This window comes from Sander lucioperca, chromosome 22, assembly GCF_008315115.2.
Source record: "Sander lucioperca isolate FBNREF2018 chromosome 22, SLUC_FBN_1.2, whole genome shotgun sequence".
Classification (NCBI taxonomy): Eukaryota; Metazoa; Chordata; class Actinopteri; order Perciformes; family Percidae; genus Sander; species Sander lucioperca.
In genome coordinates this window covers 17,741,773-17,759,123 of record NC_050194.1, presented here as the reverse complement: position 1 = coordinate 17,759,123, position 17,351 = coordinate 17,741,773, and the positions used below count along the sequence as shown (strand labels likewise).

Genomic DNA, 17,351 nt, shown 5'->3' with positions numbered 1-17,351 from the left:
GAAGTGCTGCCTTTTCTTAATTGCAGCAGTTGGGTGAGGTCATCCAGTGTGTGGTGAGCGCTGGTCTGGAGTGTCAGAGCTTGTGAAGGGTGAGAACACAGTTTTGATTCAGGAAAGGAGAGTCTGAGCCTTCAGACGGATCCATTAGTTTGAAAAGCCTGCTATAATTGCCTTTGTTGCTGTGGGCTCAACTCCGAACTCCCACCAGGCTCCATATACCTCCATGGGGTCTGTTTCAAGTTGGAAATAAATATCTTACCGTTAGAAAGTCAGCTGTGGAGGAGGGAGGACGACCATGTGAAAATGGTGAATATGGTTATTTCAGTCAAATGTTCTTTTGGTATTTAACAGAAATTAAAAATGATATTAAAAAAAACACTGAGAGAGTGCAAACGTTTCATAATCTTCCAAATTGAGTAAAAAAAAAATCATAGTATCGGGGTGCCTGGATAGCTCCCTGGTTGAGCATGCGCCCCAAGAACTAAGGTTCAGTCCTTGACGAAGCGGCCATAGGTTTGATTCTGGCCTGCGGCCTTTTGCTGCATGTCATTCCCCCTCTCTCTCTCCTTTCACATATCCAGCTGTCCTGTATAATAAAGGCCTAAAATAGCCAAAAAATAATCATGAAAAAAAAAACAATGTAGTATTGAGCCAAACGTTCAACAGTGTGTCTTTCCAGGGACAATGTGCTGTATGCTGGTTGTAGGAAGTGTATAGCTCACCAGAACCGCTGATGGTGTGAAACCTGACTGCCGTGTCTTCACAAACTGAGGTTTGAAGCCCAGCTGTGCTACAAACTCAGAGATTACAGAGATCAACGAACTACCACAAGAAGACGCTGTAACCAACAGTGCTTGGTTTACCCGAGGTCCTAGGAAATAATATTAAATAATATTTGTATATGACATTGGATCACATGACTACTTGTATGTGAAGGAGGTTTTTTCTAGTGATAAACCCACAGATAATTATCACACAGCTTCTCAGTTACCCTAAGCTCTACAGAGCATTTTAGCGTCTTTCAGCTCATTGTTTTGCTATTGTGGCCCGCAACTTTACTGTTTCGATTCATTCTCGCCACATTAGCACCGAGAAAAAAGAGAAAAAAAATCATGAGGGAGTATTTTGTTGTATTATTCCACAGTGTGATTTAAAGAGTAATAATCAGTGATATTTGATAATCACAAACACAAGTAGCCTATAAATAAAAACTTGACTCATAATCCCTGTATAAAAACAAGAGGTATTTTATTCCCAAGAAACAAAAGAAAATCAAAAATTGAAACAAATTTGTCATTTCCGGTGGCCTAAATATTTGGCTGCAGTTCACCTGAACCTGTGCTTTTTTCAGCGACAACAATCACACTTTATCTGAACTGTGGATTAAGCTAGTTAAATGCTAACTGTTCTGTGGTGGTAATGAAGTAGGAATCATTTCACAGCACAGATTAAAAAGATACTATTCATACATGTTGTAGCCAATCAAGCAGGCCATTAGGGTTAGCAGTGTGTTACTGTTGCGAGGTGAGTGTGGGAGGTCGGGTGTAGCGCCACACCCACACTGCCTCACTTGAAAGACATTGAAGACTTGCCTCAAAGGAGAAAGATGTGAGAAGAATTAGCAGAAGACGTTATCCCAGTCATCTGTTCATACAACATGGAGAATAACTAATGTAGTCTCAAGAAAACGCCTCGCTTGCTGTAGTGTGGGCGATGCTCATTTGAATACCATTGATTTCATCCCCGTCCCAACTCTCACTGGGACTAATTCTGCAGAGTTAATTGATCAAGGTCCTCTTCATTGTAAATTTAACAAGACAGCAGAAACTCCGACAAGGTGTACTGTACATGCAAGTTCTGGATAGAACAAAAGACCTAATAGGAGACCTCAGACACCTCCAGTGAGCTGATTGAGACGTCAGCTCGGCTCTGCAGGCCATTTCAAAACTATAAGGTGCCTACTGCTCTGATTTTGAAAAAGAGCTGGCATATTAGTCTTTGACATCTTTTATTTTAGCCGATAAATTAAACTTCTCTTATACCTCGAGAAGCATGTTGACTGTGACTTTGATTATGCTTCCATTCAACAACTTTAACAACAAAATTATTTAGACATTATGTGTTATAAAAAAGAACTGGAGGTGTTGCATCCTCTCTAATTATAATGAAATCATTTCATAGCTCTATTGGAGTTAAATAAAAGCTGCAGGCTGCTTTAACACAGCGACCACCAATTAAATCAAAGGGCATAAAAAAGTCTTCAAAGATGACAGTAATTGCAAATCCAGTTGAAACTAATTTACTTTCTTATGCTTTTAGTATTCATCAGAGCTAAATCTTTTTAGTTTCAGACAGGTGCTACTTTTTCTTGGCAGGTCTTCTTCGGATTTTCTTTTTCTTTTTTTTATTCCAGTACCACTAAAGTACTTTATTAAATAAAAAATAAAAAATTAAAACACTCTGACAATTTAAATGCAAAACAAATTGATGAAGGCCTTTGATGCAGGACACACACACAGACAGGTGAGGGAAAAAGCTGATCGCGGATGAGAAAGCAGCCATGTTATATTAGTTTTTTGATGCCGCCATAATAATAATAATCTCAGAGAGATTGCACACAGGCTCGGTGCAGTCCCATCACCTTTGTTGACCGGATTACAGGCGGATTTAAGACCCATAATGGCCCTTAAACTCTGGGCCCTGCACTGAAATGTCAATGTATAACAAGTATATTTTAAAGTGAGTTTTTAGGTTGTGGATGCACATCCAAGAGCTCTAACATATGGCTGCTTATAAAGTTCTCTGTATTTTGACTAAAACCCCCTGAACTGTGAGGCGTAGAAGCAAATTTCTTTCGATTCCTGGATTACTTAAAATTAATTTATCAGTCATCAATCAAGACACCACTGTTTAATTCAAAGCTGCTATAATCAACATTTTTATATTTACAAGGGACCAATTGACTGTAATGTGAATGTGAAAGGGGTCGCCCGTAGTGACAAACAGGGAACTATCACCCCTCAGCTCAAATGAGCTTTAAATCGTTTTTCAACTCGTTTTTTTCATTCTCTGGCCCACAAGCCATGTTTTTATTCACTCTCGCTAAAAAGGAAAGCTCTAAAAATCAACTGTACACTAGAGGGTGACACAGGAGTGGATTTTCACTACTGTCCATTGCTACTCCCACAAAAAAACTCTGCATTTAGCAGCTTAAAGAACCATATATTTTCCTCAAGAGTTGGTGGAGACCTAGTCTTGCATTGCCATACCTATCTCCACAGCGCTGTGGAGTGAAAGAAACTCTCTTGGTTGTGTGCATTTCTTTAAACCAATCACAATTGTCTTGGGCGCCGCTAAGCTCCGGACGCAGCAACGGTGGTTCTGCAAATTAGTCTCGGGAAGGAACTTGTTTTTGTGGAACATTTGCATGCCGCAAAAGAAAACGCCACATACAATATTAAATGAAGTTAAATGTTCACACAATACAGTAACGTGAGCTATTTAAATTAGCTGGATACATGGTTAAACGTAATTTGCTCTTACCAGTGTATCGCCGCGTGTACTTCGTCCATAGCAACCCCACTAATCGGTCCCAAAACTTCCCAGTTAGATAGTAAATGCTTTATACATATTCTTTGTAAATCTTTACAATCATTAACCGAAAGAACCAAGCAGGCCTGTCTTGTTGCACAAATCCAAATTTTCTTTAAAACTTGCCATTTTCAGCGTGTAGCTTGCTAGCTCGAAGTTTGTTGTTGTTTCCTGAAGCGAACAGACTTTGAGAACTGCAACATACATGAACAGAAGGTGAGGGACATCCGGCGCTTGGCTCACGTGCCAGATGGCAATTATCCTGAAAATGTACTTCCGTTGATCCAGACTAGTGGAGACCAAAACCAGCTAAAAGGCGAGTGAATATTAGACATGCATTCACCAGGTGTACAAAAACTCTTCTCTATTTATGCTAATTGCTAGTTGCTAATGTTGCTTTGTGTTGATGTGCTTGCCAAATCAACTTAAAAGTTGATAACTTATCATTGTTAAGTTTACAGCTTTGTTCAGTTATTGTAAGTTTTCGCAAAACCATCCACCCCTCCAAATTTCATCTACTCTTCACTAAATATTAGCCTGAGAAAACTGTTATTTGGCCTTTTCTATTCCAGTTTTTCTGTTATTGGTCATCAAATTCTTGAAGGCATGGCCATTTGGACATAAATCACAAAAACTCTTGGATTTAGTGCAATTGAAACCAGACGTAGATGACGTGCACATACAGTATCAACGATCCTGCAAAACCTGATGACATTTAATCTACTGGTGGATTTGCAGCAATTTAAATAGCTATGAAATAATCCAAAAATAATAATATTCCTAAAAAAGGATATTCTCCAAAAATCAAGCAGAGTCATGCTATTCCTGGACAGATATTAGATGTGCATATAATGCTTCGTCACTGAATGAGTATATTTTATCCAGATTCAGTTTCTGTTATTAAACTTACACATAAAGTAGATTGCAGAGCCTTGATACTGGTGTGTGTGCCCCCGAGTGCTTCCTCATATATTCAGACTGTGCAGCGCACGACTCACTCCACAGTCTACAATAATAAAATGGCACCAAAGAAAGTGGTAATAGTTAAAGCTATATTACTCCTCTAAAAAAAAGCTCCCATAAAGCTTCATGATCCATGACTGGAACTGGTGTTATCAAAATGAAATGTTAAACCTTGCACTCTGATAAGTGTAAACCTGAGTGATGAGTTTTACTAAAGAGAACTGATGTCTTTGCTCTCTTTATTACAAATAAATAGTCAAAATGAGATGTATGGTAACAGTTTGATGGGAATTTTGGGGAGGTTTATGTCTAAAATCAAAAGAGAAATAGCGGTGGTATAGTCTAGATATTGTTACTGGGGTTAAACTATGACAGAGCAGAATACCTGTTGGAACAGATGAGGTGAATAAAAGTCAGTGGTCCCAAAACATTTTATATTGAATGACTTTGAAGTTTCATTCAGTTGTCTTTGAGCTTCTCTGCTGAGCCTACGTCTTGCATTTTTTATTAGATTCTAGATGAACGGATTTGTAATTCAATTCTAATAGACGGCAAAAAACAATCCCTGTGCTATCTCTCATGCTGATTTCTTTTCTAGATAGACTAGTTGTTGCCACAGATATGGGTCAAGCTTTTTAGGAGCTTCTAGCTTATTTCTGTTCTAACACAGCTGAAGTCCTGCTCCATAGCCCTTGTTTTATGAACATCGGTTGCTCATACAGCACAGGGTTTCTTAATATTTATGTGAAGATGGACTGTGGGATTTTTTTTTGCTAATTTTGTACTGTACTTGCTAGTCGTAGATTCATTCCACCAAACTGTGAATTCAATTGAATTTCATTGAAAATCCATCAAATGATTACATTTTTCCCGGTAAGGTTTGCGAAGAACACAAATGTGGGCTAAGTCCCTCAGAACCTTGTTTGAATGAGGCTATGAGATACCCTGCTGTCCTAACAGACAAACCAACAGGACCAAACACGTAACTTCCATATTAAAAATGCATTGTGGAACAAAGTATCATGAATCACAAGCCATGTAGGAAGTGGTGCAGGACTTCGGCTTTTTATGAACTCCAGTCACCAGCTCAGTATCATACCTGGTCTTGTAGAACAAAAACGCCACGTGCACACAGCATCACATTTTTGGATTCTGTAAGCGTTGTCATCCACTGTTCCCCCGTACCTCCCTGCTGTAGCATCAAATGATCACCTAGTCTCTGGATTTGCAGTAAATCTGGCTGGCAGCCACCTCGTCTGTTGACCGTGTTGACTACAAAGCAGCTGCTTAAAGCTGACTCAGGATTTCACAGCTTAAACATCTCTTGCTGACTGCTGCTCGCCAATCACCACTCACCACTAACTCTTAAATTTATCTGAGCCTGTGAGTTTTCCGAGGCCTCTCCGGCAAGGCGGCAAATGGGCCGGGGCGGTGTGACATCCAGTTTCGGTTGGCATTGACCACAGGCTGAGGAAGGTGAAGGACATGGTGCTATTTCCATCTCAGTCTATCAGTGGAAAAGAGGGTGGCATTGAAGAGTTCAACTCTCCAAAGATAGAGAGGGAGATGCTGGGGAGGGAGGGAAGAGGATATAAAGAAAGGGAACATGTCAGACAAAGATGTAATGTGTGTGTGTGAGAGAGAGAAAAAAGGTAAGACGGTGAGAGCCAGTGATAGGTTGACATGGGGGAAGTGAGATGTGACGAGCCGAGAGAAAGAGATGCTCAATCAGTGCTGTCAGGCTTTCTGGCAATCACACCCAGCCATTGGAGACTGCAGGCAGTGCTATTGACAACAGGCTGCCTCGCTAATGACAGCTAGGCTTCCATGTTTTCAGCACTGCTGACTATAAAATCAATGGACTCATTTGTGTACACCGCTAGAATATTTTTCATTACACATTTGATGATTTTTTATTGCATACAACCGTGTTGAAAGGAGAGGACGAAAGATCATTTTAAAAGGTGTAAATATACTGATTTGATCATGCAGCACATAAAATAGCTACGTTTCTCTGTTTTTGTTGTTGCTGCTGCTATCAATCTGTTGAACATATGCTCCCAAAAAACAGCCAGAAGCTCTTTATTTTTCTCAAGGAGGTGACAAAAGTAGAGAATTAAAGCAAAACACCTCAACGGTGATTGATACTCTGGTGATTTTTAGTGTTGTTGCTTTGTGCTTGCAGCCGTGGACACCACCAAGGACCCGTGCCAGAATGTGAAGTGCAGCCGCCATAAGGTGTGCGTCGCTCAGGGCTACCAGAGGGCCATGTGTGTGAATCGCAAGAAACTGGAGCACAGGTAGGTAGAGTCCTGAAGTGGGAGGGAGGCTTGTTTTGTGTTTGCAAGACATGTTGTTGCTGTTTAGAAGATTTCTTCGTGGACAGACGTTTCTGTGGCATTGGTGTCAACAGCCATTAGCTGTGCGTCAGTTAAAATCCTTTCAGTGTCTGGCTGTGAGAGCTATTGATTAAACTCCCCAACAGGGCCAGAGAGTGTCATGAGTCAGGAATGATGTTGTTTCATCTTGAACACTCTTGCTGAGCAATGAGTAATTAACTGTGTGGATGGAAAACTGAACAGTCTGTAGTGTCTGAATATGACCAAGCCAATTTGAGAAACCTGATTTATTTTTTGACCTGACTTGAATGTTTAGATCAGATTTTTTTTTAATTGCACAGCATTAAATTGACTATTAAATCTTAATATACCACATTAATCACTACTGAATAATTCATGTTGACATTGAAATACCACTGAATTTAAAGAACTGAAATATTTTATATTGAAAACCATTGTCAACAATAATCATTTAGTAGTCAATAAATGTCAAACTCAGGTCTCTGATTTAAATCCTTATCGCTATTATTTATCCTTATACATGGCTCCACTTGAAATCATAACAGCTAATATGTTAATAACACCTCCTATCAGACACAGCGGAAAGATGGAAGGACACTGGCCCTATCTCGCACCCAGCGCAATTGACTTTGTACACCGACGCGTGTATCATTCCTTTTTTGCACCCGACGTACAGCAGACTTTTCCCTCCACAGACTCACGTTGGTAAATTAGGGAATGAACTTGCGCTCCCGGGGGCGGTTCAGCAAAAAGAGGAGGCGTGTTCCGGCGCAAACGTTCCCTAGTGCTATTTAGCACTTTCAGAAAACAATTCTGCCACAGACCAGGAAAAAGCTAGTCTAAAGTCAGTGGCGCGTTATTCAGATGCTATTTTAAGGGCGCGTGCTTGGCCGTAATGTAGAGCTTGCACGCCGTGCATACACTTTGCTTCTCTCATCTCACGGACCTAGCAGTTCCCATTTTTGCAAACCATACATAAATACAGGGAAAAATATGACCTTGTTTTACGCAACATTTCCATGAATCAAGGATGTGTTGATGACATAAATGAGGAAATATTAGAGGACTTAAGGAGATGTGATGTTGAACTGCATGTGCCGATGCCACTTAACCCAAATGCCCCAGCAGCAGCACGGGAGAGGAGAGACAGGAGAGCTGCATCGTGTATAGTGAGGTAATCTCGGTCTAATGTTAGACTACATTGCAAATATATCACCATGCATTCATAACCTCGTAATTCAGTGAGAGTGAGCCCAAAACATCGGAAAGTATGTTTTTGTGACATTTCTTTATTTACATTTTGTCAAAAAGAAAAATCAATAGCAAACGTCGGTCTCCTACGCTGTAAACCGCTCCTGGCGTGCGCCCATGGATGTATTTAGAGCGTGTGCCTAGCAAATCCGCCATTATAATAGCAATCCGCCATGGAACAAGAGTGCCTGCTTTTAAAGGGAATGTGAGATAACGCTCTGATTGGTTTATTGCACGTTACGCCCAAACCACACCTATGAGTAATGTAGCTACTTCAGACCAACCCATTTTAGATTTGCGTCGGGCGCAAGAGTCATTTATCCCGCAACAGCGTCCGAGATCCGCCCACAAAGCTACTTGCGTTTGGCGTTTGATACTTGCGTTTCAGATCGTTAAAATAGGGCCCTTAATGTCAAGGGTACATACCTTATGATTAATTAATGCTTAACTAATACAGGACTCATCATGGATCTAATCTAATGCATCATGTATCATGAACTCCTGTGGTTTAGTTTTAATTAATAATGAAGCCACTATTACTTTGTTTAATTACTTAAAACTACACGGATCGTCGGTTTGTGAACTCAAACATTTATGCAGTTAAGACAAACTAAAACATGCAATCAAATAAGCTGTAAACCGATGAAAGTGCACAAAGTCTTCTCAGCGCAGCACATTTGATAATCCTCACCACCACCTTATATTTGTGCACAACATACAGTGTATAACAATCTGATCAAACCTGATTAAAAACCAAGGCTTACGTTGTGTCCATGTCATATCATATGGACTGGAAATATGAGCAGCTGAGAGGAAAAAACACATTCATATCAGTTTATGGGGAATTACGGACAGCTACGATATCTCCCATTTGAGTCTAGGCTGCCTTTTGTTTTGACCCTAGCATCAGTGCCTGAATTGGTCCAAAAAAGGTGCCCAGTACCCTAATTCAGCAGTTCCTTGATATGATCATTGCATGTGTCTTGGATATATTTATATTCATGTAGGGGTGACCCTAAATAGTCAACTATGCAACGATTCTTTCTAAGGAGCTTGATTCAACTGCCAATCTCACAGCTGAATCATCGCAGTGTCTGAAAATGTGGTTATCAAACAAAAGGATCATTCCATTTGCGCTATATGGGGGTGCTGAATGTCAGATTTTTAATATAATTGCTTGGTTTTCCCCAATAAATCATGATATATAGCCTATTTTGGTGTAAATATCATTCCATTAATAATACTGTTAACAACAATTAAAAATTAAGGGTACTCATGTGGACAACAATCACAAGTGCCGGTACTCAGTACTGGTGAGTACTGGCCCATTTTAGGCACTGCCCTAGCATGACACTGACATGCAGAAAACACAAAATCAGTCACCAATTGTAAAAAAGAAAGGTGCTTAGTGACATCCATTTTATTGTTTGTAACCAAGCAACAGTGTTCTTAAGTATCAAACCACTTGAACATGGAGTGCATTGTGTGCTTGACCAGCGTGCCATGTTGAAAATAATACTGAACTACCCATGTTGATAATAGGGCAGCTTTATAGGAGTTGGGATAGGATAACCATGACAGCTAAAGTATATATAAAATATACTTTGACATTTTGGTCAATGTGCATACTGGGATTTATAGTATTTCAAATGCTCCTTCCTTTACAAAGACCCTTTAGTTTTTAGTGTAAACCTCATTGTAAAGCATTTATCTGTTCCCTCAGCCATCCATTCCACTTGGACTGGAAAACAAATGAGCAAGGTTGCAGTCTGAAAAGAATTAATGGAGTGAATTATTACTACCTGCAAAGTCTATGTGCTGCGACAGGCGTTTATCTTTTTCAATAAAGTGCTTCATTTACAGAGTCACTTTAGAGATGAGAAAGACTGTCGAATAATGGGTAATAAGCACGAACGCAACCACACTAAACCCTTCCAGCATCATTAAGTAGCAACCACAGAAGTCGTACTGCACAGCGTAATGCTTGTGCTCAGTAGGACTAACATGAACTCAAATCATCGTGTGAGAGGAAGGCAGGCAAGGGGGATTTTACGAAGCAGTGCAAGCAAATATTTACAGGCAATGCAGACAATTTGGGTTTTATTTAACCACGAGCGTACATATCTGCCTCTGAGTTTTCTATTGCCATTCCCTCCACAGGAAAAGTAAACTTTTGAAAAATTCAGCAGCAACGTGTTTCCCCCAACAGTGTCCTGTTACATCCATTGTTTGTCCAAAGCAACTCTAAGTGCATTCAAACTTGACAGGAACAGAAGCGAGATGTCATCAGAAATTCAAAGTGCATTCTTCTCAAACAACGAGCAACTAAAAGTATGTTCAGTGCTCTGGTACGAGTGCTAGTTTTCTGTTTGTTTTTAAATAAATAAGACATAAGTTAGTGTGGTATCACTATGTGAGTTTCTGGGCAGTGACTCAGCTGTCCTGGTGTCTGTGGGTATTTCATTCGACCACAGAGGATGACAGGCAGGCATTATCTGTTACTCTGGAAAGAGATGTTACTTTTGAGCTTGTAGCCACACTAGCATAATCAATCTAGGAAAGGCAATGTCGGTCATTTTGACTTAAATATTTCAACGACTATTGGATGGATTACCATGAGATTTTGTACAGACATTTAAGGTCCCCAAAGGAGAAATCTTTTCCTGAATTTGATGATCCCCTCACTTTTCCTCTAGCGCTATCATCAGATAAAAATGTTGCTTACTGACCAAATACCCTCAAAGCTAATAACACTCCTATCAGCCTGAGCTTTACTTTGTGATGCCAGTTAGCAAATGTTAGCATGCTAACACGCTGAAGATGCTTACATTGGTATTGGTAAATGTTATATCTGCTGATGTTTGCAAGTCTTAGCATTGTCAATATGAGCACATTAGCATGCTGACGTTAAGCTCAAAGCAACACCATGCCCAAGTACAGCCTCACAGAGTTGCTAGCATGTCTGTAGACTCTTCTTCTTTCTTGTTGTATTGGGCTGGCATCTCAGTGACAGATATCCTAAAAAATCCTGGGGAAATGAAACTATACGAATGGTTAGATACCACTAGAGGTAGAGGTAAGTCAGAAAATGCTTCTTTTTTTTCTGTAATTTGGTTGGACAGACATTTTAACGTTTCCTTTTTTTCTTGTCATGTTCAGAGTCAAACAGTCAGGGCAGCTGGAGGCCCATGAAAGCAGCTGCAAGCCTTGTCCTGTTGCTGCCTCCTCACCTGTATGTGGCTCTGATGGACACAACTACGCCTCTGAGGTAAAAGGAAAATATTCTGCACTAGCATCTCTCTTTAAAAGCACTCTACGCTTTACCTGGATCATTTTTCTTTTGCTTTATTACTGGATTCTGCCACCATAAAATCCCTGAGAAGAAATGGAAAGTGCCCATGTCAACGTTTTAAATAATGAGAGGAGGCCAGTCAAGAGCTGTTTCCTGCTGCGCTGACATATACGTGGACGCAGCAGGGCAGCACAGTTCATCACTGCTCGCGGGAGGACAAGTGCACCGGCTCAACGTGGCCGTATGATTAATGACTGACGTTGTTTGGAGCGGCATCATCGTACACCGGCCGCTGAGGGACTCTTTATTGATTTATGTATAGTTTTTAATTTTGACCTTGCATGAGAAGACGCCGGAAAATGACAGCTCATTCTTGATGCCTTTCTCTAAGTGCAGTGTCTCATCTCAATGAACAATCTCTTTTTCCTGCGGTCACCTCCATAAATATTTTAACCGTCTCTCGCTTTCTCCTTACAGTGTAAGCTGGAGCAGCAGGCCTGCCTCACAGGCAAAGAGCTGAGCATCATGTGTGGTGGCTTTTGCCCCTGTGCCACTGCCTCCGTTACCCTCACAAATACTGACACGAAACGTGGCAAGTTGCCTTTTCTTCACCTTTTTCTATTTATGCATCTTAATTTTGGGATTCACACCTCCCTGTCTGTATCACTGTCATCCCTTTCATGAGTCAAGGTTTCAACAAAAAAAAGAAAAGAAAGCTATGATGCACCACACACAGCATGCTGTCAGTAGGATAGGACCAATCAACCCAATGCTCCACATTTGGGATCAATACTCATTACCAATTTCAGAGATTACTGTTAGTCAAATATCGCCCAATGTGGTTAAACTGCTCTTTCAATCATGTAGTGATATATTATTTAGAGTGTACACTATCTATCATTGCAGACAAACAGTATTGATTGCCCAAGCTCTCAGGCATGTAAAAATGCCAATTGATCAAAATGATGAAATGTTACTCCTGTTTTTCATCATTAGACTGGAATAAGTGCTTAGCCTGAAACGGAAAGTTGATTTCTACAGCAATTTCCTGCCGGAGAGTAAATTGCAAAATATTTTTTTCTTTAAGTAGCAGATCATACACTTGTAAATGACAGCATGAACAGTACACCTCGACAGTGAGGGAAATGTATGCCTTTGATTCTGTTCACTGTACATCAGTAAAAGCAATTGGAAGCTTTTGGGAAGGTGAGTCAGATAGCTGTTGAGTGTCAGCCAAAGTACTGAATGCTCGGATTCCCTTTTTTTGTTCCCTCAGACAGCTGCACTGGCCAGGACCTGGCAGACCTGGGCGACCGCCTGAGAGACTGGTTCCAACTCCTTCATGGAAACGCGAAGCAGAATAACTCTGGCAAGCTTGGAGCTGGCACCGCTTCAGGTTAGAAACTTACAAAGCAGCTTTATTCTCAAACTTACAACTCAATTGTCTGTGCAAAGAAATGTAGTATTAACAGAAAGAAACTAAAGTGTTATGCAAATTATTTCTGACAGCGCTGGATAAGAGCCTTGTAGCCAGCTGCAAGGACTCCATTGGCTGGATGTTCTCAAGGCTCGACACCAATAGTGACTTGTACTTGGACCAAGCTGAGCTAGCTGCTATTAACCTGGACAAGTATGAGGTCTGCATCCGACCTTTCTTCAACTCCTGCGACAGCTACAAGGATGGAAAGGTCTCTACGGCAGAGTGGTGCCTCTGCTTCTGGAGAGAAAGTGAGTGAAGGGATCTCCACGATGGAGCTTAGTTTATTTTGGGTCAAATCTAGTAATGGGTGAAATAATAGCAAAGTTACATCACAGGGAAAATTGAGGGTATGCAATGATGTCACTTTATTTCACCACTGAGGGAAATATGCTTATTCACTTTTTACAGCCATTTTTACATTTCTTTTTGTGTACAGCTCTAACAAAGTAGATACATCTCGTTAATCAGTGACCTTTAGACGTGCTGGTAGCCAGGCTAGCTGTTTCTTCTAAGCTAATCACCTCCTGGCTCTAACTCCATATTTATCACACAGATATGAAAGTGGTATTAATGAGCCATCAAACTACCTACAAGAAAGTGAATGAGCCACGTTTTTCCCAAATTGTCGAATTATTCCTTTAACCAAGTCTGAGAGCCTACAGGCTGTTATTTCAAAGCAGGATTTTTCAGCCTAATCAACATCTTCAAAAGCACATTTTGGTTGCCTGTTGCTTTCTCTTTAACCTTCGGCAGTGTGGTGGAAGTTTTCTTTGCAGCAGGTGTAGATGTTTTGGAAAGAAAATAGAATTGTGAAACAAAAATAAAAGAACAGTCGTAGACTAAACCAAGTTAGGTTTTTGTATTTTATTATAAACTTGCAAGTTTACAAGGAAGCATACGGTTCACAAAAGGCACGCAGCACTAGTGTGAAAGGTCTCTTCAAATGAGTGAACAGAAACACTGAACTTAAATACATCTTCAGAGTGACAGCACACACGCACTTGGCTTATTATGACTCTACATTTCTCACAGACAATCTGATACACATGAAGACAATCAAAAAACACAAGAGACATCTTGGAGCCATTCCGCCTCCTTCCCCCTGTACGACTTTCACCCCCCAGTTGCATCTCAACTGGCATGGGAAAACTAAATGTATCAGGAGAGATAGTTTTAGGGCGACCTTGTAGCCCCTATCTGTTCAGACAAACAGTGCTCACATTATGTTCCAGACTTTGTGATTCTCACTTAGTTAGAATCAGATTCTACATGTGGGAATGAGAAAAACTCCCTTTCAGCATTGTGAGAGAAAGCATAAAACAAATAAATCAGAAAAATATATAGAGAATCATGTTAACAGAAATTTCGCCATTACAGCAGTTTGTACAAACTTATGCTTGAATTCTCCATCCATTCTATCTATTTTCTACTGCTGCTCATCCAGGTCTGAAAGTTTTTCTAAACATGATGAGCAGTTCCCTCCCTCCCCTGCTGAGAACAATCTGGGCAAGACCTCTTTTATCTGAGTCATCTGACAGTTTGCCAGAATTACTTTATGCTGAATATAAAGTCTTTCTTTATGGCCTCACTGAAGTCCCACCAGAGTTTTGTCTCTCCACCATGCTGCAGAAAATGCCATCCTTTCCTGATTTAGGGTTCATCCCCATCCGATTCATCCAAGTGTCCTACACATACAGCCACAGATCCATCATTGATCTTTGGCCTCAGCTGTTCTGGTACCATGTATGAACTATGCTTGAACATGGTGTTCCCTATGGACAGTCCATGATTAGCACAGAAGTCCAATAACTAAGCATTATTGTGTTCAGATCAGGCAGACTGTTCCCTTCAATCATTCCCCTCCCGGTTTCTCTGGCATTCATGGCCATGTCGAGGTTCCACAGAAAGACTGTTGTTATGCAACATGCAGTCATATACATGCAACTACAGTGCATGCAGAACATTTTCAGACCCCTTCACTTCAAAAACTAAAATATCACATTCACGTAAGTATTCAGACCCTTTGCTATGACACTTGAAATTCAGCTCAGGTGCCTTCCATTACTCTTGGACATCTTTTAGACGTTTCTACACCTCGATTGGAGTCCACCTGTGATACATTCAACTGATTAGACATGATTTGGAAAGAGTAGGCTATTCAAGCTTTAACATATTTTTGTAGTAACTGTTGTCTTATGATGTGTCTCTATGGATGTTACCTACAAGGTGTTTGGTGTTTTAAGCCCCCAACGTCGTCTTCCAGGCAGCGCTGCCTGGAAGGCACTAGGATTAGGCAATGGTTAGGTGCCTTGAAGTCGACGTTGGGGGCTTAAAACACCATCGAGCTACCTACAACCGCAGTGCTTTTTCAGCTGTGCTCATTTGCAACATCTGCACCATTTGACCTTTACTAAACATATACAGGATATTTCTGGTAGTAACCTCTACCGATCAGGCATTTAACCTGCATGCAATATATTACACTGACTCCCTGATCAATATTTCATTACTAGCTGATGGTATTTATAAACCATTAAGTGATAATGGATTTATGATAATGATTTGAAAGCACTGATAATGCTCTGTGGACATCTAGTTTTGTGCAAGCACAACAGAAATGCTGTGAAAATCTACAAATACAAACTGTACTAGGGAAGGGTTATCGCCTTGGGGGTTAGTACAAAGTGTCTTTTTCTTCTTTGTTTCTATTTCTATCTATTCTAACGGTTCAGCCCATTTCCTTGTCATTCTCAGACTACATCCATATGTTCTTTCTCCTAAGCTCTTGATGATCGATCAGGCTCTGAGGGAATGAAATACAATACTTCTTAAACAAATCAATATGGGCAACAAAAAAAAGTGTAATTATGAAGAGCATTGATTGAGATAAAGTTTGGGGATAGCAGTTTTAGGTATCGTCCGTCATCACTTTTGTTGTTTGATTCTCATAGAGCCACCGTGCCTCGCCGAGCTGGAGAGGATCCAAGTGCAGGAGGCGGCCAAGAAGAAGCCCGGTAAATTAATCATTTATCGAAGCAGTACTGTGAAGTTCAAGATATATTTGATTGAAGATTTTAAAACACTGCACTTGCATAGCAACACCATTTGGACAGGGAATTACCACTGACTCTCTTCAGATCCTTTCAAAGCCACACAACTCCGCGAAACATTTTTTGTTAGCCATGAAGTGCACCAGCTAACTGCTGTGTGCCCCCCGCACTCGCTCCGCGTCTCTGGGCGTACTTAGGTAATAAGGCCTGGAGCAATAGGCGAGAAGCTTGAGGAGGCCCATTCAAGAGATCACAAGCGCACGCCTCGGATTAGGTCCTAATCAGCCTGGGGGGGGGATTAGAGGGCAGTGCTGGCTTTGGGAAAGATCAAGGAAAACTCGTCCGTTTGGCTCCCTGAGAAACTCCATGCTACAGTATCTACCCAGCATGCAACACAGCTGCATTTTACTCTTCAGCAACCAAACCCAGAGAAATGTTCGTCCATCCCTGAGGCCCACTTGTCTCATTGCTTGTGTTTTCTCTAGTTTTCACGGTAGTGGAAGGGGTGTTTCGGTAGTGATGCTTGTTAGAGAACTTCGCTTTGGGTTTGACAAGAGTGTCCTGAGGGAGGCTGAAACAGAGGAGCTCTGTCCCAGAGGCTGTCACTACATTTTTATACGCCACTCTCACAGCATAAGGAAACAACTCTGCCAACATACTGCATGAAATCACATCCACCAGCTTGTGTAAAACAAACAGGGAAGATTTCTCTATCTCTGTGGTATTCTCGGGCAAAGAATCTGCCTCTCTATCCTGACGAATGGTTTTATTACAGTTTCACAAAGGCGTGCTGGCATTCCCGTTTATTCTGCAGTCATCTCAGGCATCAGCATTAGCAGCTATGTGTGCTGCTAAGGGTATAAATATTTAACAACTAGGCATGTGCGTGTGTGCGCGTCCTTGCAGGGATGTACATTCCCAGCTGCGATGAAGACGGCTACTACAGGAAAGTGCAGTGCGACCAAAGCCGAGGGGAGTGCTGGTGCGTCGACCAGCATGGTGGAGAGATGATGGGCACCAGAATCCATGGCAACCCCGACTGCGGTAATTAGGCAAATAGATATTTCTCACACTGTACACAGCAAGAAAAGCTTCTCATGAAGTCATTTTCTGTCTGTAGTCCTTGAAGTCGAATTTTCTCAAAACATGGAAATATTTAACAGTGCAGTATTTTATCTTTTAATCAAGGTTGAGTTTTTCTTGATTTTAGTGCACTGAACTGCCTCAGTTATTCATATTTAATAATACAGACACTTTTAGAAAATGGATTTCTATAGGCAACAGATTGTAATATTCTTACAACATTTGCAGTTTTTTTTTTCACTTGCTTTAAGAACATAAAGAACAATAAATAGGAGAGGGGG

At 40.9% G+C, this 17,351-nt stretch overlaps 1 protein-coding gene across 1 annotated transcript in view; it reads left to right on the top strand.

Annotated features, from left to right (window-relative positions):
* Window positions 1–17,351, top strand: part of LOC116061436 (testican-2) — a 40,874-nt gene that overhangs the window by 20,625 nt on the left and 2,898 nt on the right. Inside the window, exons 4-10 of the mRNA XM_031315638.2 lie at window positions 6,740–6,854; window positions 11,325–11,433; window positions 11,935–12,049; window positions 12,734–12,853; window positions 12,967–13,185; window positions 15,889–15,951; window positions 16,894–17,031. Of these exons, the coding sequence (XP_031171498.1) occupies window positions 6,740–6,854; window positions 11,325–11,433; window positions 11,935–12,049; window positions 12,734–12,853; window positions 12,967–13,185; window positions 15,889–15,951; window positions 16,894–17,031 (879 nt within the window). The remainder of the gene's footprint in view (window positions 1–6,739; window positions 6,855–11,324; window positions 11,434–11,934; window positions 12,050–12,733; window positions 12,854–12,966; window positions 13,186–15,888; window positions 15,952–16,893; window positions 17,032–17,351) is intronic.